The sequence below is a fragment of the Rhincodon typus genome, chromosome 6 (genome assembly GCF_021869965.1).
Source record: "Rhincodon typus isolate 14 chromosome 6, sRhiTyp1.1, whole genome shotgun sequence".
In the NCBI taxonomy this organism is placed as follows: Eukaryota; Metazoa; Chordata; class Chondrichthyes; order Orectolobiformes; family Rhincodontidae; genus Rhincodon; species Rhincodon typus.
Window position 1 is genome coordinate 611,581 of NC_063337.1, and position 22,862 is coordinate 634,442.

The 22,862-nt window shown below is 45.1% G+C and overlaps 1 protein-coding gene across 1 annotated transcript in view; it reads left to right on the top strand.

Annotated features, from left to right (window-relative positions):
• Positions 1 to 22,862, top strand: part of ilk (integrin-linked kinase) — a 45,634-nt gene that overhangs the window by 13,801 nt on the left and 8,971 nt on the right. Inside the window, exons 2-6 of the mRNA XM_048598092.1 lie at positions 7,333 to 7,498; positions 12,827 to 12,922; positions 14,896 to 14,992; positions 17,583 to 17,666; positions 20,238 to 20,323. Coding sequence (XP_048454049.1) covers positions 7,333 to 7,498; positions 12,827 to 12,922; positions 14,896 to 14,992; positions 17,583 to 17,666; positions 20,238 to 20,323 — 529 coding nt within the window. The remainder of the gene's footprint in view (positions 1 to 7,332; positions 7,499 to 12,826; positions 12,923 to 14,895; positions 14,993 to 17,582; positions 17,667 to 20,237; positions 20,324 to 22,862) is intronic.

Sequence of the window (22,862 nt, forward strand, 5' to 3'; positions counted from 1 at the left end):
TTTTTTTCTTTCCATTTGATGCTATCTTTAACTTCTCTGGTTAACCATGGTTAGGTTTTCTCATTCCTAGAATCCCCCTTCCTCATTGGGATGTATATTTGCTGTGATCCATGAACTATTTTCTACAACATCAGCCATTTTCCCTCAACTGTCTTTGTTGTTGAACTCCTTTCCCAGTCCATTCCAGCCAGCTGTACCCTCATTACTTTATTCCTTACCCTTAGTTAAGCTTAGCACTCAGAGATAGTAAGAACTGCTGATGCTGGAGTCAGAGATAACACAGTGTGGAGCTGGAGGAACACAGCAGGTCGCGGAGCAGGAAAGCTGACGTTTCGGGTCGGGACCATTCTTCAGAAAACTCATTTCTGAAGAAGGGTTCCGACCCGAAACATCAGCTTTCCTGCTTCTCTGATGCTGACCGGCCTGCTGTGTTCCTCCACCTCCTCACTGTGTTATCAAACAACTGAGCAATGTCTTGGTCTGGGCTGACAAATGGTGATCTACGTTTTGGTTGCACAAATGACAGACAATGATTATCTCCAAGAAGGGAGAAACTAAACATCTTCCCATGACATTCAGTTATACTACCATCTCTGAATCCCTCACGGTCAACGTCCTGGATGTTAACATTGACGAGAAAGTAAACTGGACTCACCGTATAAACACAGTGGCTACACTAGAAGTGTGGAGGCTAAGAATCCTGTCACGAGTAACTCTCCTCCTGACTCCCCAAAGCCTGTCCACCATCCAAAAGATACAAATCAGTGTGTGATGAAATATTAAACAAACACAGAGAATGCCAGAGAAATTTAGCAAGTCTGGTAGCATCTGTGGAGAGAGAAAACAGAGTTAATGTTTCAAGTCCGCTATGACTCGTCTTCAGAATGCTGTATTTTGTTTTTACTCATTCCCCTTTTACCTGGATGAGTGTTGCTTCAACACCATCCAGGACAAAGCAGCCCAATTGTTTCACACCACATCCACCACCTTCAGCAATCACCGCCAACATGCAGCGACAACAATGTGCGCCATCTAAAAGTCACAAAGGCTCCTTCATTAACACCTTGTAAACCTATGACCAATTCCATCCAAAAGGACAAGGGCTGCCGATACGTAGGAACACCACCCCCTGCAAGTTCCTCTCCAAGCCACTCACCATCCTAACTTAGAAATATATTACTGTTCATTCAGTGTTACTGAGTCAAAATCCTGGATTTCCCTCCCTAAAGGCATTGTGGGTCAACCACAGCACATAGACGGCAGCTGTTCAAAAAGGCAACTAGGGATGGGCAATAAATGCTGGGCCCAGCCAGTGATGTGCACATTCCATGAATGAATTTTTTAAAAAATGCCATTCACCCTCGTGATTTGGAAATGGATCGCTGTTCCTTCAGTGATGCTGGGTCAAATTCCTGGAATTCCCTCCCTAAGAGCATTTGTGGGTCAACCCACAGCACATGGACTGGTTCATGAAGGCAGCTCACCTTCTCTAAGGTAATTGGGGACGGGTAGTAAGTGCTGGCTCAGCCATTGGCACACACATTCCACAAACTTATTTATGAAAAGTATAGTTTCCATTTCCAACACTGCCTATCCCTACTCCCAAACCAAACAGTACAGAACAGTACAGATTTTCTGAAGAAGGGTCTAGGCCCAAAACGTCAGCTTTTCTGCTCCTCTGATGCTACTTGGCCTGCTGTGTTCATCCAGCTCTACACCATGTTATCTTAGTACAGAACCTATCCAATTTGATAAAACATTGAGAAAAAGATCTGTGAACAATGGAATACCATGCAGGACAGGGCAGAGTTGGGATGTTCAGCTAGGTTAAAGTGCTAGGGTGGAGTATGTCAGACTGGGGAGGGTGAACCTGCTGTATCTGCATAAAGACTACTCACTGGTCTGCCCTGTTCAGTACTCATATATTGTAGTTGAGATTGATGTGTCTGAAGTCTATGGGTTTGACCCGTATGCTGAATGCTCACTTTTACAAGTCTGGCTCCTGCAATCTCTTCTTCTCCTGTCTCCCAGAGATCCTCAACTATAGCCACTGCCGCCTGCAGTGCTGGCAAGCTGCCAAGCAGCCAAGCATTGAGTCATGCTGCCAGCGTGGTCTTTCCACAAAGCTGTATGTTTCAGGCATTCACTGCCTCCCAGAGCGCACAGGCAGATTTTTGCACCATTATGTCAGTTTCATCTTAACAAACAGTGCCTCCATTGGGCAAAACCTGTCAAATCAACCCAGTTCTCTCTCCATGTCTCTGTGTCTGTCTCTCGCTCACTCTCTCTTGCCATGTTTCTGTCTGTCTGTCCCTCACCACATCTCTCTCTCTCTCACTGCATCTATCTCTCTCTCACACACCGCGTCTGTCTGTCTGTCTGTCTGTCTCACCACATCTCTGTCTTTCTCTCTCTCTGCATCTCTGTCATCCTCTCTCACCGCATCTGTCTCTCTTTCTCTCTCTCACTGCATCTGTCACCCTCTCTCACCGCATCTCTGTCTCTCTCTGTCAATGCATTTCTGTTTCTCACTCTCTCTCCCCATGTCTCTCTCTCATTGCCTCTCTCTCTCTCTCTGTCCCTTTTTTTCACTGCATCTCTGTCTCTCTCTCCGTGTCTTTTCATAGAATCATCATAGAATCCCTACAGTGTAGAAGCAGGCCATTCGGTCCACACCGACCCTTCGAAGAGCGTCCCACCTAAACCCACCCTGTAGCCAATCCCTGCATTCCCCACCCTAGACACGATGGGCAATTTAGCATGACCATTCCACCTAGCCTGCACATCTTTGGACTGTGGGACGAAGCCAGAGCACCCGGAGGAAACCCAGCAGACACGGGGAGAATGTGCAAACTCCACACAGACAGTCGCCCGAGAGTGGAATTGAATCCAGGTCCGTGGTGCTGTGAAACAGCAGTGCTAACCACTGAGCCACCGTGCCACCCATTGCTCTGTCTGTCTCTCACTGTGGCACTCGCATGCTCTCTCTCTCCCTCCCTCTCTTCCCCCTCACTCTCTGTGTCTCTTCCCCCCGCCCCCTGCGTCCCCCCTTCTTTCTCTCTGTTTCCACGTCCCCTCCTCTCTCCGCGTCCTCCCCCCCCCCCACCGCATCCCGCGCTCTCTCACTTTGTCCATGCCCCCACTCGCTGTGTCCATGTCTGTCTCTCTCACCGTGTCTCTGTCTCTCCCTCTCTCACTGACCGCGCCCCTCTCTTTCTCTCTGTCTGTCTCTCTCTGTGTGTCTCTCTCTTACCATGTCTCTGTCTGCCTGTCTCTCACCACATTTCTCTCTTTCTCTCTCTCATCGTGTCTCTGTCTGTCTCTCTCACTGCATCTGTGTGTCTCTCACTGCATCTCTGTGTCTCTCTGTCTGTCTCTCTGTCTCACTGCATTTGTGTCTCTCTGTCTGTCTCTCATTGCATCTCTGTGTCTCTCTGTCTGTCTCTCACTGCATCTCTGTGTCTCTCTCTCTCACTGCGTCTCTGGCTGTCTGTCGCTCCTCTTCCCTGCGCGCCTCTCGCTCGCTCCTCTTCCCTGCGCTCGTGTCTCTGCCTCTGTCCTCGTGTGTCTCTGTTTGTCTCTTTCTCTCTCCCAACGTCTGTCTGTCTCTCTCTGTCTCATCACATCTGTATCTCGCTGTGTCTGTCTCTGTCTCTATCTCTGTCTCTCGTTGCATCTCTGTCTTTTGAGCGCCTGGGTGCGTACAAACACACAAACGTGCACACACTCTGTCTGCAGCATAGCCTTTTACAGCTCAGGCAGACCGTCATCATGTTGCTGATCAATAAGCGCCTATCTAGTCTAGTCTAATTATCCAGCTCTTGGCCCGAGACCTTGTATGCAGTGTGTTTCAAGTGATCATCTAGGTGCTTCTTAAATATTGTGAGGGTTCCAACTTCTATCATCATTTGAGTCAGTGAGTTCTAGGTAGCCACCCTCCAGGTGAAAAAATTCTTCCTTAAACCTCTTTGAAACCTCCTACCTTTTAATCTACATTTATGGCCCCTGGTTATTGACCTGTCTCCTCATGGGAAAAGTTTTTTCCCTATCTATGTCCCTAAAAACTTTGTACACCTCAATCAGATCCTGCCCCTCCATCAGGCTCCTCAAGTCTCTTCATTGCTTCAACCCAGGCAGCATCCTGGGGAATCTCCTCTGAACCATCTTCAATGCAGTCACATCCTTCCTATACTGTGGTGACAGTACTCCAGGTGTGGCTTCACTAACATTACCTTCAACTCCTTCAAAATCTCAAATTGCTGGAGAAACTCGGCAGAAAACAGAATTGACATTTTGGGTCCAGCGATCCTTCTTCAGAGCAGCAAATCCTGGTGAATCATAGAATGCCTACAGTATGGGGGCAGGCCATTCACCCCATCAAACCCACACCAACCCTTTTTGAAGAGCATCCCGCCCCCCATAAATCTGCATTTCCCCATGGCTAATACACTTAGCCTGTACACTATTGGCAATTTAGCATGGCCAATCCACCAAACCCGCTCATCTTTGGACTGTGGAAGGAAACCAGAGCGCCCAGAGGTGACCTGTGCAGACACGAGGGTAATATGCAAACTCCACACAGACAGTCGCCCCATCGTGGAATTGAACCCAGATCCCCTTCTCAAATCTTTCTTAAATGGGCTTCCTTCTTACTCCGAGGTTATGACCTCTAGTCCTACACACTCTCACGAGAGGAAACAACATTTCCGCATCTACCCTGTCAAGTCCTCAAAGAATGTTGTATGTTTCAATAAGATCATCTTTCATTCCTCTAAATTCTAATAGTACAGACCTCATCTACTCAAGCTCCTCTCATAAGACAGTCCCCCCATACCCAGTGTCAGCCGGGTGAACCTTCTCCAGACTGCCTTCAAATTCCTCTCCAGCTTCCCTTAGATAAGGGACCCAAAACCTGAGAGAATGGCTGTCACCTATCATATTGAGTTGAAACATGCATACGGTACATGACCATGTACTTTCTCTCTGCAGAGAATATTTGTACATTTATTTTGCTTATGGTCTATTGCCATTTTCCCTGAGGGAATTGAGAGACAACTGTTTAAGAACATCAAGTTTTTAATCGGAGAGATAATGGCATTTTAATGTTACTGGCTCAGACATGGGCTTAAATGTCACCAGGGCAGGTGGCAAAATTTGAGCTCGATATAAATCTGGAATAAGTAAATTAGTCTAATAGTAATCATGTAACCATTGTCAATTGTTGTCAAAACCCATCTGGTTTTTTTTAATGTCCTTTAGGGAAGGAATTCTGCCATCCTTACCTGTCTATAAAGCCTGCTGAAAGGCATTATGAAAGGAAACTTGCAGGGGCCATCAAAATCAATAAGAAGATATTTTGTAGTCACATAAAGGAAAAGCAGGTGGTCAGGAACAGTGCTGGCCCACTGAACACTGAAAATGGGAATATTTTCAATGACTGTGCAGAAATAGTGGACGTGTTGAACAATTACTTTGTTACAAAATTACACAAGGAGGTTGGCTTGCTGAAAGTCCCAAGGGAAATAATAGTGGATCAGGGACGGGGACTAAATAACATTAGTGTAAGTTAAATATTGATAATATGAAGTTATGATACCAGCAAGTGACAAATCTGCAGGAACTGATGGATTCCATCTGAAGTTGTTAAAGGGTGTAGGGGAGCACGTAGTAGATACACTAACTATAATGGGAAGTTCCCCAGATTCAGGAGTCATCCCACTGGATTGGAAGATTGCATATTTCATGCCACTTTTTAAGAAGGGGGTAGAGGAAAACCAGGGAATTACAGATTAGTTAGCCTAATAGTTGTGGCGTGGAAATTATTGGAGCCTATAATCAAGGATGGGGTAACTGAATGCCTTAAATTTTCAGTTAATCAGGAAGAGGGTGGATTCATGACAGGTAGCTCAAACTTGACAAACGTTATTGAACTTTTTGAAGAGGTGACTAAGGTAGTGGACAGGGGAATGTCTGTGGATATGGTTTAAATGGACTTGCAGAAGGCAATTGATGTAGTCCCATGTAAGAGACTGTTAACTAATGTAGAAGCCCACCCAAGTGAGGGAAAATTACTGACATGGCTGGAAAATTGGTTGAGTTGCAGGCAACAGAATATAGGGATATTGGGTCGATTCCCAAATTGATGCGGTGACCAGTGGTGTCCCACTAGGATGTGTTAGGGCTTCAATTATTCAAATTATCTATTAACAACTTGGATAATGGCATAAAAAGTCATATATCCAAATTTGCTAATGACACAAAGTTAGGTGGCATTGTTGACAGTGTAGAAGAAAGCATAAAATTACAAAAATATTGAAAGACTAGGTGACTAGGCAAAACTGTAGCAGATGGAGTTCCATGTAAGCAAGTGGGGTTATTTGTTTTGGACCAAGAAAAGATAGATCAGGGTACTTTCTCAATGGTATGAAGGTAAATACAGTCGATGTCCAATGAGACTTGGTGGTTGAGATGCGTTGATCTTTAAAATGCCATCAACAGGTACAGAAAATAAGCAAGGAAGTTAATAGAATGCTGGCTTTTATGTCTCAAGGACTGAAGTACAAGGATGCAGGTGTTGTGTTGCAGTTGTACAAAACCCTGGTTAGACCCCACTTGGAGCACTGTGAGCAGATCTGGGCACCACACCTTAGTAGGGATATATTGGCCTGGAGGGGGTACAACGTAGGTTTACAAGAATGATACCAGGACATTAGGGGTTATGCTGTAGGGGAGATACTAGAACTTGGAGACATAGACTAAACATTACGGCCAGATTGTTCAAGAGAAATGTTAGGAAGCACTTCTACAGACAAAAGATGATAGAGATTTGGAACTCTTTTCCATAAACAGCAGTTGATGCAAGATTAGTTGTTCATTTTAAATCTGAGATAGATAAATTTTTAAGCAATGGCATTAAGAAATATGGGCCAAAGGCAGGGAAATGGTGTTAGGCCATAAGTTGTCTGTGATCTCCTTGAAAGGCTGAATAGGCTTGAGGGGACGAATGGTCTATTCCTGTTCCTATGTGACTCCAGACAGAGTGGGTGACTTTTAAGTACCCTGTGGGCAACAAGGGACAGGCAATAAATGCTAGCCTAGCCAGTAGCATTCTCATCCCATGAATGAATTTTAAAAAAAGATCCCTGAATGACCCAAGTGGATTCTTGCAAAAATCCTATGGCTATTGTTGGATCATTTATTTGGTGCCAGCTGGCAATCAGTTACTTAACCAACCTTGAGTGTGATCCTCACTAATGGTGTGTCTTTTAATCCACCATGTGGTACTGTCACTACATCGGCTGCTGTCTGACTGGGAACGTTACTGTTTTGCAGAGATGACCATGGTTTCAGTCCCCTCCACTGGGCCTGCCGTGAGGGGCGATCCAATGTTGTCGACATGCTGATAATGCGTGGAGCTCGGATCAATGTGATGAACCGGGGTGATGACACGCCGCTACACCTTGCTGCCAGCCATGGGCACCGCGATATTGTACAGAAGGTAGGGACTTTCCAGGGCCTGTCGGAGATGTTCTATTATGCTGGGTCCAGACTGTTGGATCTTTAAGAATCAAACAAAATTCTCAACTTCTTTTTAACAAACCATCTTCCCCATCCCTCAAACCCCCACCCACCTCCCTCTCCCCACATTCTGCAATCCCTCACTTTCTCCAGTGCATCTTGTAGATAGTACACACTGCTGCCACTCAGTGTCGGTGGTGGAGGGAGTGGATGCTTGTGGATGTGGTGTCAGTCAAGCGGGCTACTTTGTCCTGAATGGAGTCAAGCTTCTTGAGTGTTGTTGGGGCTAAACTCATCCAGGCAAGTGGGGAGTATTCCATCACACGCCTGACTTGTGCCTTGTAGATGGTGGACAGATTTTGAGGAGTCAGGAGATGAGTTACTTGCTGCAGTATTCCTAGCTTCCAACCTGCTCTTATAGCCACCGTGTTAATGTGGTGAGTCCAGTTGAGTTTCTAATCAATGGTAACCCCCAGGATGTTGATAGTGGGGGATTCAGTGATGGTAACACCATTGAATGTCAAGGCACGGTGATTAGATTGTCTCTTATTGGTGATGGTCAGTGCCAGGCATTTGTGTGGCGTGAATGTCAGCCCAAGCCTGGATATTGTCCAGATCTTGTTGCATTTGAACATGGACTGCTTCAGTATCTGAGGAGTCACGAATGGTGCTGAACATTGTGCAATCATCGGTGAACATCCCCACTTCTGACCTTATGATGGAGGGAAGGTCATTGATGAAGCAGCTGAAGATGGTTGGGTCTAAGACACTACCTGAGGAACTCCTGCAGAGATGTCCTGGAGCTGAGATGACTGACCTCCAACAACAAAAACCACCTTCCTACATGTCAGGTATGACTCCAACCAGTGGAGAGTTTGCCCCCTGTTACCCATTGTTTCCAATTTTGCTAGGCCTCCTTGATGCCACACTCGGTCGACTGCAGCCTTGGTGTCAAGGGCTGTCACTCTCATCTCACCTCTGGAATTCAGCTCTTTTATCCATGTTTAAACCAAGGCTGTGATGAGGTCAGGAGCTGAGTGGTCCTAGCGGAACCCAAACTGGGCATCACTGAGCAAGTTATTGCTAAGCAGGTGCTGTTTGATAGCACTGTTGATGATACCTTCCATCACTTTACTGATTATCGAGAGTAGACTGATGGGGGGGGTAATTGGCCAGGTTGGATTTGTCCTGCTTTTTACGTACAGGATGTATTTGGACAATTTTCCACATTGTCACTGTCCGCAGGTGTCGTGCTGGAAGATTGGAGAGAGGCAAACGTCATTCCCTTGTTCAAAAAGGGGAATAGGGATAACCCCGGAAATTACAGGCCAGTTAGTCTTGCATCAGTGGTGGGCAAATTATTGGAAAGGGCTCTAAGAGATAGGATTTATGATCACTTGGAAAGGCACAGTTTGATTCGTGATAGTCGGCATGGATTTGTGAGGGATAGATCATGCCTCGCAAACCTTATTGAATTCTTTGAAGAGGTGACCAAACAAGGGAATGAAGGTTGAGCAGTGGATGTGGTATACATGGATTTAAGTAAGGTGTTTGATAAGGTTCCCCATGGTAGGCTCATGCAGAAAGTAAGGAGGCATGGGATGGGGGAAATGTGGCAGATTGGATTCAGAATTGGCTGACCCTTAGAAGAAAAAGGGTGGTAGTGGACAGAAAACATTCAGCATGGTGCTCAGTTACGAATGGTGTACCACAAGGATCAGTCCTGGGTCCTCTTCTATTTGTGATTTTTGTAAATGATTTGGATGAAGGAGTGGAAGGGTGGATTAGCAAGTTCGCGGACAATACGAAGGTGGGTCGCGTTGTGGACAGTGCGGAGGGCTGTTCTAGGTTACAAAGGGACATTGATAGGATGCAGAGCTGAGCTGAGAAGTGGCAGATGGAGTTTAACCCTGAAAAGTGTGAGGTGATTCATTTTGGAAGGACAAACTTGAAAGCAGAATACAGGGTTAATGGAAAGATTCTTGGCAGTGTGGAGGAGCAGAGGGATCTTGGGGTTCATGTTCACAGTTCCCTGAAAGCTGCCACCCAGGTGGATAGAGTTGTTAAGAAGGCGTATGGTGTGTTAGCTTTCATTAATAGAGGGATTGAGTTCAAGAGCCGTGAAGTTATGCTCCAGCTATTCAAAAGCCTGGTTCGGCCACATTTGGAGTATTGTGTCCAGTTCTGGTCACCTCTTTACAGGAAAGATGTGGAAGCATTGGAAAAGGTGCAGAGGAGATTTACCAGAGTGTTGCCTGGAATGGAGGGAAGGTCTTACAGGGAAAGGTTGAGAGAGCTAGGACTTTTCTCTTCAGAACGACGAAGGATGAGAGGTGACTTGATGGAGGTGTACAAAATGATCAGAGGTATAGATAGAGTGGACAGCCAGAGACTTTTTCCTAGTGTGGAGGTAGCTATTGCGAGGGGGCATAATTTTAAAGTAAGTGGAGTTAGATACAGGGGAGACGTCAGAGGTAGGTTCTTTACTCCAGAGTGGTAGGGGCGTGGAATGCATTGCCGGAGAGGGTAGTGGAGTCGGCCTCATTAGGGGCATTTAAGCGGCAATTAGATAGGCATATGGATGATAGTATAAGGTAGGGGGGTGGAGGTTAGATAGACCTTAGGATTAGGGTAAAAGTTCGGCACAACATTGTGGGCCGAAGGGCCTGTACTCTGCTGTACTGTTCTATGTTCTATTGTTGGGTAGGTACCAGTGTTGTAACTGTACTGGAACAGCTTGGCTAGGGGAGCGGCAAGTTCTGGAGCACAAGTCTTCAGTACTATTGCCGGAATGTTGTCAGGGCCCGTAGCCTTTGCAGTATCCAATGTCTCCAACCATTTCTTGATATCACGTGGAGTGAATTGAATTGGCTGAAGACTGGTATCTGTGGTGCTGGGGACCACTGGAGGAGGCCGAGATGGATCATCTATTCGGCACTTCTGGCTGAAGATTGCTGCGAATGCTTCAGCCTTGTCTTTTGCACTGATGTGCTGGGCTCTTCCATCATTGAGGATGGGGATATTTGTGGAGCCTCCTCCTCCAGTGAGTTGTTTAATTGTCCACCACCATTCACATCTGGATGTGGCAGGACTGCAGAGCTTAGATCTGGTCGTTAATTGTGAGATCATTTAGCTCTGTCTATCACTTGCTGCTTTTACTGTTTGGTGTGCAGGTAGTCCTGTTTGGTGGCTTCACCAGGTTGATACCTCATCTTCAGGTATGCCTGGTGCTGCTCCTGGCATGCCCTCCTGTGCTCTCCATTGAACCAGGGTTGATCTCCTGGCTTGATGGTAATGGTTGACTGGGGGATATGCCGAGCCATGAGGTTACAGATTGTGCTGGAGTACAATTCTGCTGCTGTTGATGGCCCACAGCTCCTCATGGATGCCCGGTCTTGAGTTGCTAGATCTGTGCGAAGTCTGTCTCATTTTGTACGGTGATAGTGCCACACAGCACGATGGAAGTTATTCTCAATGTGAAGGCGGGACTTCATCTCCACAAGGACTGTGTGATGGTCACTCTTACCGATACTGTCATGGACAGATCCAACTGCAGATGGCGGCTTGGTAAGGATGAGTTCAAGTATGTTTTTCCCTCTCGTTGGTTCCCTCACCACCTGCTGCAGACCCAGTCTAGCAGCTATGTCCTTTAGGGCCCGACCAGTTCGATCTGTAGTACTGCTGCCGAGCCACTCTTGGTGGTGGACGTTGAAATCCTCACCCAGAGTACATTTTGTGCCCTTGCCATCTTTAGTGCTTCCTCCAAGTGTTGTTCAACATGGAGAAGTACCGATTCGTCAGCTGAGGGGGACGGTGTGTGATGATCAACAGGAGGTTTCCTTGCCCATGTTTAACCTGAAGCCATGAGACTTTGTGGAGTCCAGAGTCAATGTTGGGGACTCCCAGAGCAACACCCTCCTGACTGTATACCACTGTGTCGCCCCCTCTGCTGGGTCTGTCCTGCTGAAGGGACAGGACATATCCAGGGATGGTGATGGTGGTGTCTGAGTGTCACTGTGTTAGGCTGTTGCTTGACTAGTCTGTGAGACAGCTCTCCCAATGTTGGCACTAACCCCCAGATGTTAGTGAGGAGGACTTTGTAGGGTCGTTGTCTTGTCCGGTGCCTAGTCAATGCCAGGTGATCCATCCAGTTTTATTTCTTTGAGACTTTGTAGCGATTGGTACAACTGAATGGCTTCCGAGGCCATTTCAGAGGGCAACTGAGAGTCAACCACATTGCTGTGGGTCTGGAGTCACATGTAGATGAGGGTGGCAGATTTCTTTCCCCGAAGGACATTAGTAAACCAGATGGGGTTTTTTTCCGATAAGCGGCAATGATTTCATGATGGTCAGTAGATTCTTAATTCCAGACTTTTTAAAATTCAAATTCCATTATCTGCCATGGTGGGATTCAAACCCGGGACCCTGGAGCATTAGCTGCGTTTCTGGATTAATAGTCTAGCGTTAATACCGCTAGCCCATCACCTACCCATGATTCCTAAAGCCTTCCCTCCTGAGACTGTCATGCTGCATGGTCCTCGGTGAAAGACGACAGGGTGGTTTGTATTCCATCCCTCATCAGGTTTGAATTCGTGGAGCTCAGCAGGGGAGGTTCTGTGAAGTTGTTTCAACTGCACTCAATGTTCCCAAGTTAGGAGTACGAAAAATGTCAGTCAGAGTTCCCATTACTCACCTCCATGGGGTGAGGTTGTGTGTTTGCATGCGTGTGCTTTATTTGTTCATAGTTGCATACTCTCGTTTTGTGTGTAAGGTTTGTTTTTGTTTTTCTGCATGCCCTCACTGAATGTCTTGTTCATGGATATTGCTGAGGCTGTCACAGGTTCACAGCATGAGGGTGTCACTGGCTCAGCCAGCATTTATTGCCCATCCCTAATTGGCCCAGAGAGCAGTTAAGAATCAGCCAAATTGCTGTGGGTCTGGAGTCACATGTAGGCAGACCAGGGAATTAATGTCAGATTTCCTTCCCAAAAGGACATTAGTGAACCAGATGGATTTTTATGACAATTGACAATGGTTATACGGCTGATGAACAGGAGTATTAAAGGTTACAGGGGGAAGGCAGGAGAATGGGTTTGAGAAACATATCAGCCATAACTCAATAGGCCAAATGATTATGTTCCTAAATCTTAGGGTTTTATGGTCATCATTTGGTCAGCAAGGTATTAGATTGACATACAGAGGGGGGCCAAGCATGTCCTGCCTCTCTCTGAGCTATACACCTCACACTTTTGTTATTCTGGGTCTGTTTTGAGTTCAGGTGAATCACTATCTGCATTTGTGTCCACAGCTTATCCAGTGCAAAGCAGATGTCAGTGCAGTGAATGAACATGGGAACACACCACTGCATTACGCTTGTTTCTGGGGTCATGACGAGGTGGCCGAGGTAAGAGTTTGTGTCACACTCTGTTCACAGTCTCTGACACACCAGCAATCGGTTTTTGCATGGATCTAAAGTTTGCATGTCTACAGCATGACTCAACTCTTGTGACTAACATGAACTGCACAACATGAGTAAATTGGTTCCAAATTTCACTCGCACCCTGTGCTGTCACTGTTGGCATCAGTGAGATATTGATGATGTGAGGTATCACAAAATGCTTGCAGTACGGGGAAGACATTTGGCTGCTCCCACCCATGCTGGCTAATTGCAGGACACCTCAGCAAGTCCCACTTCCACAACCATTCCCATTAAATCTGCTAATGATTCCCGTTCAGATCCTTATCTAATTCCCTCTTGAATGTGTCAATTGAATCTGCCTCCATCATACACTCAGACAGCATATTCCAGATCCTAACCACTCGAGTGAACCTGCCTCCCCCACACTCTGACAGCACATTCCAGACCCTAACCTTTCAAGTGACCCTGCCACCCCTCACACACTCAGACATTACCCCCTACCACTCACTGTGTGGATTTTTTTCTTATTTCATTGTCCGTTCTTTTATCTATCACCTTACGTGGGTATCTTCTGTTCTGCAACTCTTCTGCCAATGGGAGCACTTTGACAATTGGGCACGAATCAATCATTTTAGCAGTGTTATCATCAGCCCACAGAACTGGAACTTCCCTGGTCACTTATGCAACCAACATTCCGTCTGCCACAGACAGGTATTCCAGTTCCTGCAAAGCTTGTTAAACAGTGCACTGTCACACTGCACTGACTGAGTTTTTGCTTGGATGCTCAACTGTTAATTCAGTCCTGGCTATGTAATATACTGTATGTAAACACTTTGATTAGATTCTAGCCTGTAACACATTCCATATCAACATATGTAGCTATATACTCAATTGTCAGTTTTACATGTGCAATTCCTGGTAACATTTTGCAGTCTTTTAGCAAACTAGTCACCCTGTAACTGGACTCTCCCATCACTGTGAAGCCACAGTCAATACAATGTGGAGCTGGAGGAACACAGCAGGTCAGGCAGCAGCAGAGGAGCAGGAAAGTCGACGTTTTGGGTTTATGCCCTTCGTCAGGACTGGGCAGAGGGAAGCGAGGTTGGAAATAAATAGAAGGAGGAGGGTGGGACTCGGGGAAGGACCGATTCACAGATCAGCCGATGGCCTTAACATGGAATTCACCGGTTTCAAAATCTCCCCACCCCCAGCCTCATCCCATGACCAACCCTCCCTCTCATCCCCACTTCCTTGACCTGACACAACCTATCCAACTCCTCTCCCACCTATCCGCCCCATCCTTCCCACTGATCAATCCCCATTACCCCCATGTACATCCACCTATTGCCATCCCACCTACCTTCCCCAGCCCCACTCCCCTCATTTATTTCCGAGCTCCCTTTCCCCTCCCCATTCCTGATGAAGGGTGTAAACCCAAAATGTCAACTCTCTTGCGCTTCTGATGCTGCCTGACCTGCTGTATTCCTCCAGCTCCACACTGTATTGACTCTGATTCCACATCTGCAGTTCTTGCTATCTCTGTATGAAGCCCCAGTGTCATCACTGCCATGATGACTTAGTTACAGGGTTTGTAAATGTACCTTTTGTTATGCAACTTACCCGGCAGAAATGAAATGACAGGGCAGAATACCTGATTTAAACTAGGAATCTGTCTTGTGTTTCCTAGACCCTCCTTACTTGAAGCATATTGCAGAACAACTGTAAAATCTCCACCAACAAACTTAATTTCCTGTTGTGTATATTTTTGGCTTGAGATCCACATTGAAAATGTAATGTCACCAAAGATAATGGGAAATGTTGGAATGAATGGATCCTAGTGACAATGTAAAGACAGCCTTCCGGGACTGGGTCGTGAAATTCCAACATAATCACCTCATACACCGGGATCTGTGAAGCAGGAGATCCGCTTGTAGTTTTTCTGGTCTTTTCCCTTTCAGGATCTAGTGCTGAATGGAGCCCTCGTTAGTATCTGCAGTAAGTATGGAGAGACCCCACTGGACAAAGGAAAGGCACACTTACGGGAGCTACTGAAGGGTACGTACACTACTTTATCCAACCCATTACATGGTGGAGGGTCAGGTAAAATTCAGGAAGTGACTGTGGCTTTGCTGTACATGTCAGTATATAAACCTCTCACCCTCTTAGTCTCAATCCTTTTGCCCTCACCCCTCTTGCTTGCACCCCTTTCACATTCTCCTCACTCTCCCTTGCTCACACTCCTGTCACCTTTTCCTCTCTTACTTTCCTCTCCTCTCTCGCCCTCTCTTGTGTGTACCTCTTTGCTTGTCTTGTTTTAATTCTGCCTTCCTGCAATATGTCTGTCATTGGCAAGGCCAGCATTTGTTGCCCTTCCCCAATTGTCCTTGAGCTGAGGGGCTTGCTAGACCATTTCAGATGGTAGTCAAGAATTGACCACATTGCTGTAGGTCTGAATTCACGAGTAGATCAGACCAGGTAAGAACGGTGGATTTCCTTCCCAAAGAGCATCAGTGAAGCAGATGGGTTTTCACAACAATTGAAAGGTTTTATTGTCATAATTATGGTGACTCTCATTTAATTCCAGATTCATTAATTGAATTTTAGTTCCAACAGCTGCAGTGCTGGGAACTGAACCTATGTCCATGACCATTAGCCTTGATCTCTGGGTTGACGAGTCTAGTGATGTTACCACTGTCCTCCCATATTGCCAGTCTGTAAAAAACATAGAACAGCATAACACAGGAACAGGCCCTTCAGCCCATAGCACTGACCATCTGAACTAATCCTATCTGTCTACACCTGATGTACCCCTGTTCTCCCTGGTTGTTCATATGTCCATCTAGATGTCTTTTAAACAATTGTCTCAAATATGTTACAAGTCTTTTCTCTGCATGCATTTCCTATCTGTATCACTTGACTCCCTGCTATCATGTTTTACCACATTTCTGAGTTAATTTTTCCCATTGCAATGTTTAATCTGGTTCTGGCACATGGACACAACTGGCAAGGTCACATTTCCTAATTGGAATGTGAGCATTTAGAATCCACCTCAACCTGTGGGATTTGAATCATTGGGAGTAACTGCATGCACAGATAAGATTTATAATGTGTTTGAGGCATTCATATAGATAGCGATCAAGGAAGATCATGATGTAGTGATTGTATCACTAGACTAGTCATCCAGATACTCAGGCTAATGCTGAAGGTTCAAATCCCACCATGGCAGCTGGTGGAATTTAAATTCAATTAAAAAACTAGTCTCAGTGATGGTGATCATTCTTTTCAAGAGGGCTAGAATACAAAAGCAGGGACGTACTGCTGGAGCTGTATAAGGTGCTGGTCAGACCGCATATGGAATGTTATGAGCAGTTTTGGGCCCAGTATCTAAGAAAGGATGTCCTGGCATTGGAAGGGGTCCAGAGGAGATTGACAAGAATGATCCCAGAGATGAAGGGCTTGTCGTATGAGAAGCAGTTGAGGACCTGACGGCAAACCATTCATTTCAAGGGGCAATTAGGGATGGATAATAAATGCTGACCTTGCCAACGATACTGACATATCATGAGCAAATAAAAACGATGGAAGCTATGCTACAGTTGGATAATGCTCTGTTTAGGTCCCACCTGGTGTAAATACATCTCAAAAAGGATACATCAACTTTGAAAGGCACTCAGTGCAGCTTCACCAGAATGTCCCCAGATCAGGTTCTCTGGGCTGGACTTGAATTCTGTTGACGAGGGAGGATTGATGTGTGACCTAATTGAATTATTTAAAGAAATGAAATGGTTCAATAGCAGTAGAATTTCTGATAAAGAAGTGGGAGAAGTTATTTCCTAAGAGGATGTTGTGGTATAGTGGTAGCATCTCTACCTCAGGGCTAGGAGGCCTGGTTCATTTCCCACTTTGTTGAGAGGTGTGTAATAACATCTCAAAAATATCTACAAGTGATTTCTGTGGAGGGGAGAGGGCCAGAATGAGGGGACAGAGCCTTCACTTTAGAGTCAGGCTATTCAGGGATCATGTGAAGAACCACTTCACACCAAGTGAATGGGAATCCACAGTTCTATCCCCACAAAGACTGTGGCTTTGGGCAGAACTGAAATTAATCAAATTTATTGGGTGAAATGGTTTTGAAGCTAGAAGGTAAGTATGTAGATGATGTTAAGGTATACAGTAGCCATAGCCTTAATTGTAAAATGGGACAGACTCAAGGGATGAATGGATCCTCCTGTTCCTATGTTCTTGTTGCATTTCTCTATTTCTTGAATTCATTATTCAGAAAAATTGATTAACCAGAAAGAAAGTGGCACAGTTAGAGAACTGAAATGTGATGAAGTGGGATGGTTTTATTTTTGGACCAAAATGACACAATCTCCTCGTTTTTAACCAAGTGAACTAATGTGATCTTACTGTATCTGCTGACCATGCATGGTTCAGTGCAGTGGTCAAAATAACTTCCTTTGAAACCCATTGTATATGGAGCTTTGTCATTCTATTCTGCGTTAAGTTCGGTATCAGAGACTGTGATGGATTCGAACTGTACGATATGGGGTTTGAGATGCTCCCTTGGAAATACACACATGTTAATGTTCTTTTATTCCTGTTCATCTCACCCTTAACTCTCTCTGTCTTTTTTCCATCACAGAACGTGCAGAGAAGCTGGGCCAGAGTCTGACAAAAGTACCCTACAAGGACACCTTCTGGAAAGGGACAACTCGCACTCGCCCCCGTCAGTGACCCCCTAAATTTTACTCAAAATTGATTGCAGTGGAATTCATGATTAATTGTATCTGAGCCAAGTTAAGGGTAACTTAGGAGCATGGGAATAATCAGATAAGAGAAGACCAAAGTCTGCTTCACCAAGTGACCAGATCATGACCTGAACTGTACTTTCCCACCTGTTCCTGATAGCCTTTGACTCCTTTCAGTGACCCCGCTCCACCATTGTCTGAGGAAGAGAATTCCTCAGACTAATGACTCTCTGAGAGGGAAAAAAAAAGTCTTGTCATAAATGGGAATTCTCTTACTTTGAGACTGAGTTCACTAGTTCTTCACTCCCACAAGGGGAGGCCTACTCTCAGCATCCATACATATATAAGGTCACCTCTCATTCTTCTAAACTCCACTGGATACAGGCTGAACCTGTCTAACCAGTCCTCATAAGAAAACTTGTATAATTCTCCATGTTAACTGCAGAAGTTAAGGGTCTAAATTGGGAGAAGGCTAATTTCAATAGCGTTGGACAGATAGCAGGTTTAAAAGAGAGGCAAGGAGAAATTACTTCTCTCAAAGGGTCATGAATGTGTTGAATTCACTAGCCCAGAGTGCAGTGGATGCTGAGACATTGAATAAATTTAAAGAGGAGATAGGCAGATTATTTAATTAATAATGGGTTGATGGGTTGTGGGGAGTGGGCAGGAAAGTGGAGTTGAGGCCAAGATGAGATCAGCCATGATTGCATCAAATGGTGGAGCAGGCTTGAGGGGCTGAATGGCTTTCTCCTGCTTATAGCCCTTGCACTCTAAACAGCAAAAGCAGCAAGTAATAGGCAGAGCTAAGCGATCCCACAACCAACAGATCAGATCTAAGCTCTGCAGTCCTACCTGGTGGTGGATGATTGAACTGGAAGAGGAGCTTCCTCAAATGTCTCTATTCTCATTGATGGGGGAGATTGGCACATAGTACAAAATATAAGGCTGAAGCATTCACTATAATCTTCAGCTAGTCATGCTGAGTGGATGATTTGTTCAGGCTTCCCCCAGAGGTCCCCATCATCATAGATGCACAGTCTTCAGCCAATGCGAATCACTCCATGTGATATCAATAAATAGTTGGAGACTGGATACTGCAAATATTATGGGCTCTGACAACATTCTGGCAATAGTACTGAAGACATGTGCTCCAGCACTTGTCACACCCTTAGCCAAGCTGTTACAGTACAAAGACACTCTTACCTGACAATGTGATAAAGTACCTAGCCACTGACGCTCACATCCCATGCATGAATTTTAAAAAACAACAAATCCCATCCCAGGAATCAGTCGAGTAAACCTCTAAACTGCTGCTAATACAATGATGTCCTATCTTAAAATTAAAACCTGCATAATGCTCAAGATATGGTCTCACCAATGCCCTGTACAACAGTGGCAACATACTGAGATATTCCATTCCTTTTGCAATAATTGACAATATGCCATTTGCCTTCCTAATCACTTGATTACATTTTGTGATTCATGTATTAAAACACTCGGACCCCTCTGTACCTACAAGTTCTGCAATCTCTTTCCATGGAAGTGTTATAACTTAATTTGCTGCTTCTCTATTCTTCCTGCCAAAGTAAACAAGTTCACATTTTCCCACATTATACTCCATCTGCTACGTTATTACCCATCCAGTTAATCTACCTCTAATCTCTCTGCAGATTCCTCTTCATAATTTACTCTTCTGTCTTTGTGCCATCAGTGAATTTAACAGCCATACCTTCAAATCGTTGAAAGAGATTGTAAATAATTGAGGTCCCACCACTGAACCTGTGACATTCCAATAATTGCATATTGCCTACTCAAAATTGACGCTTTAAATAATTTAAACAAATACTTAAAATATTTGTTCATGGGGTGTCACATCACTTGCAAGGCCAGCATTCATTACCCATTCCTTATTGCTCAGAGGGCAGTGAGAGTGGATCCAGAGTCACACGTAGGTCAAGCTGGGTAAGGCTGGCAGATTTCTTTCCCTAAAGGACATTAGTGAACCAGATGAATTTTGTGACTGTTGACCACAGTCACATGGTCATCGTGAGGACAGCTTTTCATTCTAGATTTTCATTGAATTCAGTTTTCACCATCTGCCATGGGGGTGCGGAAGTTTGAACCCATGTCTGGATTACTAGTCCAGTGACGTTACCACTCCACTACCTCCTATCCCTCACTTTATGGCTTCCCTCTTTCCTGTAAGTTAGCCAATGCTCAATCCATTCTGCTAAGTTATTGTTTACTTGGCTGTCATTTTATGTAATAACCTTTGATGTGGCACTTTGTCAAATGTCTTTTGGAAATCCCATAACTCCAACTTCCCTTTTATTCAAGTTGCTTGTTACTCGAAATGTCAAGCCCTCCGCATTGAATCTCAACAGCCCCTTTGTTCTTTGATATATTGAGATGTATCAGCTTCGATGGATGTGAAGGATGGAGCCTGATCTGATGTATGGGGTAGGGGCTGGAGTTTCTCTAAATAGTGGTTAGGTACTGGGTCATGTGGAGATGGGAATTAATCTCTTTGCTATTTATGTCTTTTGCAGGAAATGGAACATTGAATAAACACGCTGGCATTGACTTCAAGCAGCTGACCCTGAATCATAAAATCAATGAGAACCACTCTGGAGAGGTAATCTGCCCTGGCTCAAGTCAACATCCAGAACTGTGTTTGTTGTTTAAATAGGTCTGGTTCAGTAGTCAAGTTAAAGCTCAATAAAACATATCAATGTCTTCACAAATCACTCTTCAGCTCCTTCTCCACCCACTCTTAATGGGGAATGATTTACTAACTCAATGTAAGGGTGAGAGCCAAACAAGCTCTGAGGAGGACACAGAGTGGAAGGGGGGATATGTTAAAGGTTACGTGTGGGCAGAAATTTGGCAAATGGAGTATAGTTTGGGAAAATATGAGGCTGTCCACTTCAGGGAGGACAAAAAAGCAGAATATAATTTAAATACAGAGGAATTATGGAATGTTTGTTATAATTGTGCAGGGCATTGGTGAGATCCTGTGCAGTTTTGACCTCTTAAGTTGGGGATGGGACACTTGCTTTGGAGGCAGCTCAGAAAAGGTTTACTCAGCTAATAGCTGGGATGAGGTGTTTACTTCATGAAGAAAGGTTGTGTAGGTAGCCCGTATACTCATTGGAATCGAGAAGAATTGGAGGTAATCGTATGAAAACATGTAAGGGCTAGACAGTGTTCCTCACATTGAGAGATAGGAACATAGGAGAAGGAATAAGTGATTCAACTCCTTGAGCTGTTCTGCCATTCTGGATCCTGACTGATCATTTACCTCAATACCATATTCCAGCATTATCCCCTTTCCATGGATGTCAGCAGTAACTCCAAACCTATGAATCTCTGTCTTGAACCTTCTCAATGATTGAGCTTCCACAACCTCTGGTGTAGAGAATTCCAAAGATTCTCCAACCTCTGAGCGAAGTTGTTCAGCCTTGTCTCACTTAATAATAGCTTCCCTTTTATTCTGTATGTCTGTAATATACTAGGAGACTCAAAGAAGGTAAAAGCACATGGGATCCTTAGTAACTTGACAAGTTGGATCTAAAATTGGTTTTGTGACACAAGACAGAGGGTAGTGGTAGAGGGTTGTCTGTGCGGTGGGAGCCCGGTGTGTAGTAGTGTACCACAGGAATCAGCACTGGGTCCCTTATTGTTTGTGATATTCATAAATGATGTAGATGGGAATTTGGATGCAATGATAAGCAAATTTGTGGATGACATGAGGATTGGCCAAGTGGTTGAAAGTGAGGAAGAAGGTCTTGGGTTACAGGGGATATAAACAGATTGGTCAGATTGCACTGTAGTGGGTGCAGAGAAGATTCACCAGGATGTTGACTAGGATGGAGCAGGTAAGTGATGAAGAGAGGCTGGATAAGCTCAGGTTGTTTAGTTTGGAGCAGAGAAGGTTTGGGGAGGACCTGACAGAGATGTATAAGATTGTGAGGGGCATGGTCAGGGTGAATGGAAAACAACTGATCCCCTTCTTGAAAGGGTCCATAACAAAGAGGCATAATTTTAAGGTGAAAGGTAGGAAGTTTAAAGGGGTTTTGAGCAAAATGTTTTTCACACAGAGAGTGGTGGGTGTCTGGAATGTGCTGCCTGGGAGGTAGGTTGAGTGGGGAAACCTCACAACCCTTTTAAGAATTTTGTCATGTCTGTGATATCACCTCTCGTTCTTCTAAACACCAGTCAATGCAGGCCCAGTTTCTTCATAGGAACAAGACTTCATACAATCACCAAATTATTACAGAGGAGGAGGCCAGTCGGCACAGCATGCCAGCTCTAAAACATTCACCATTGCCCAGTGCAAAATTCCTGCTTTTTGTCCATACCTTTGTGCATTATTTCTATCCAAATAATTGCCTGGTCTCATGGAATGGAATCATAGAATCCCTACAGTGTGGAAGCAGGCCATTCAGCCCATCAAGTCCACATCAACCCTCCAAAGAGCATTCCACCCAGACGCACCCTCTACCCTATCCCTGCGTTTCTCACTCTGCACACTGTGGGAAATTTAGCATGGCCAATCCACCTAACCTGCACATCTTTGGACTGTGGGAGGAAACTGGAGCACCCAGAGGAAATCCACGTAGACACGGGGAGAACATGCAAACTCTACACAGATAGTCACTCAAGGCTGGAATCGAACCCAGGTCCCTGGTGCTATGAGGCAATAGTGCTAACCACTGAGCCGCCGTGCTGCCCTGTCCTCTTGAATGCCTCAAGTGAACCTGCCTATACCACGTTTCCAGGCAGTGCATTCCATATCTTAACTACTTATTGTACGGAACCATTTTTTTCTCGCACTGCCTTTGCTTCTTTTGAACATTACTTGAAATGGATGCCCCTCATCTTGCCCAAATTGCGTTTGGAAACAGCTTTTTCCTATTTACCCTGTTCAGCCCACTCGTGACTTTGAAAACCTTTATCAAATCTCCTCGCAGCTGCCTTCTCTCTGAGGAGAAGTGTCCCAACTTTTTCAATCTCTCCTCATCACTGACACTTCTCATTGCTGGAACTATTCTTGCAAACCACTTCTGCACTCTCTCTCCAATGCATTCACACCTTTCCTATAATGTGGTGTCCAAAACTGTACACAATCCTCCAGCACAGATCTAACAAGTGTCTTGTACAAGTTCAACATC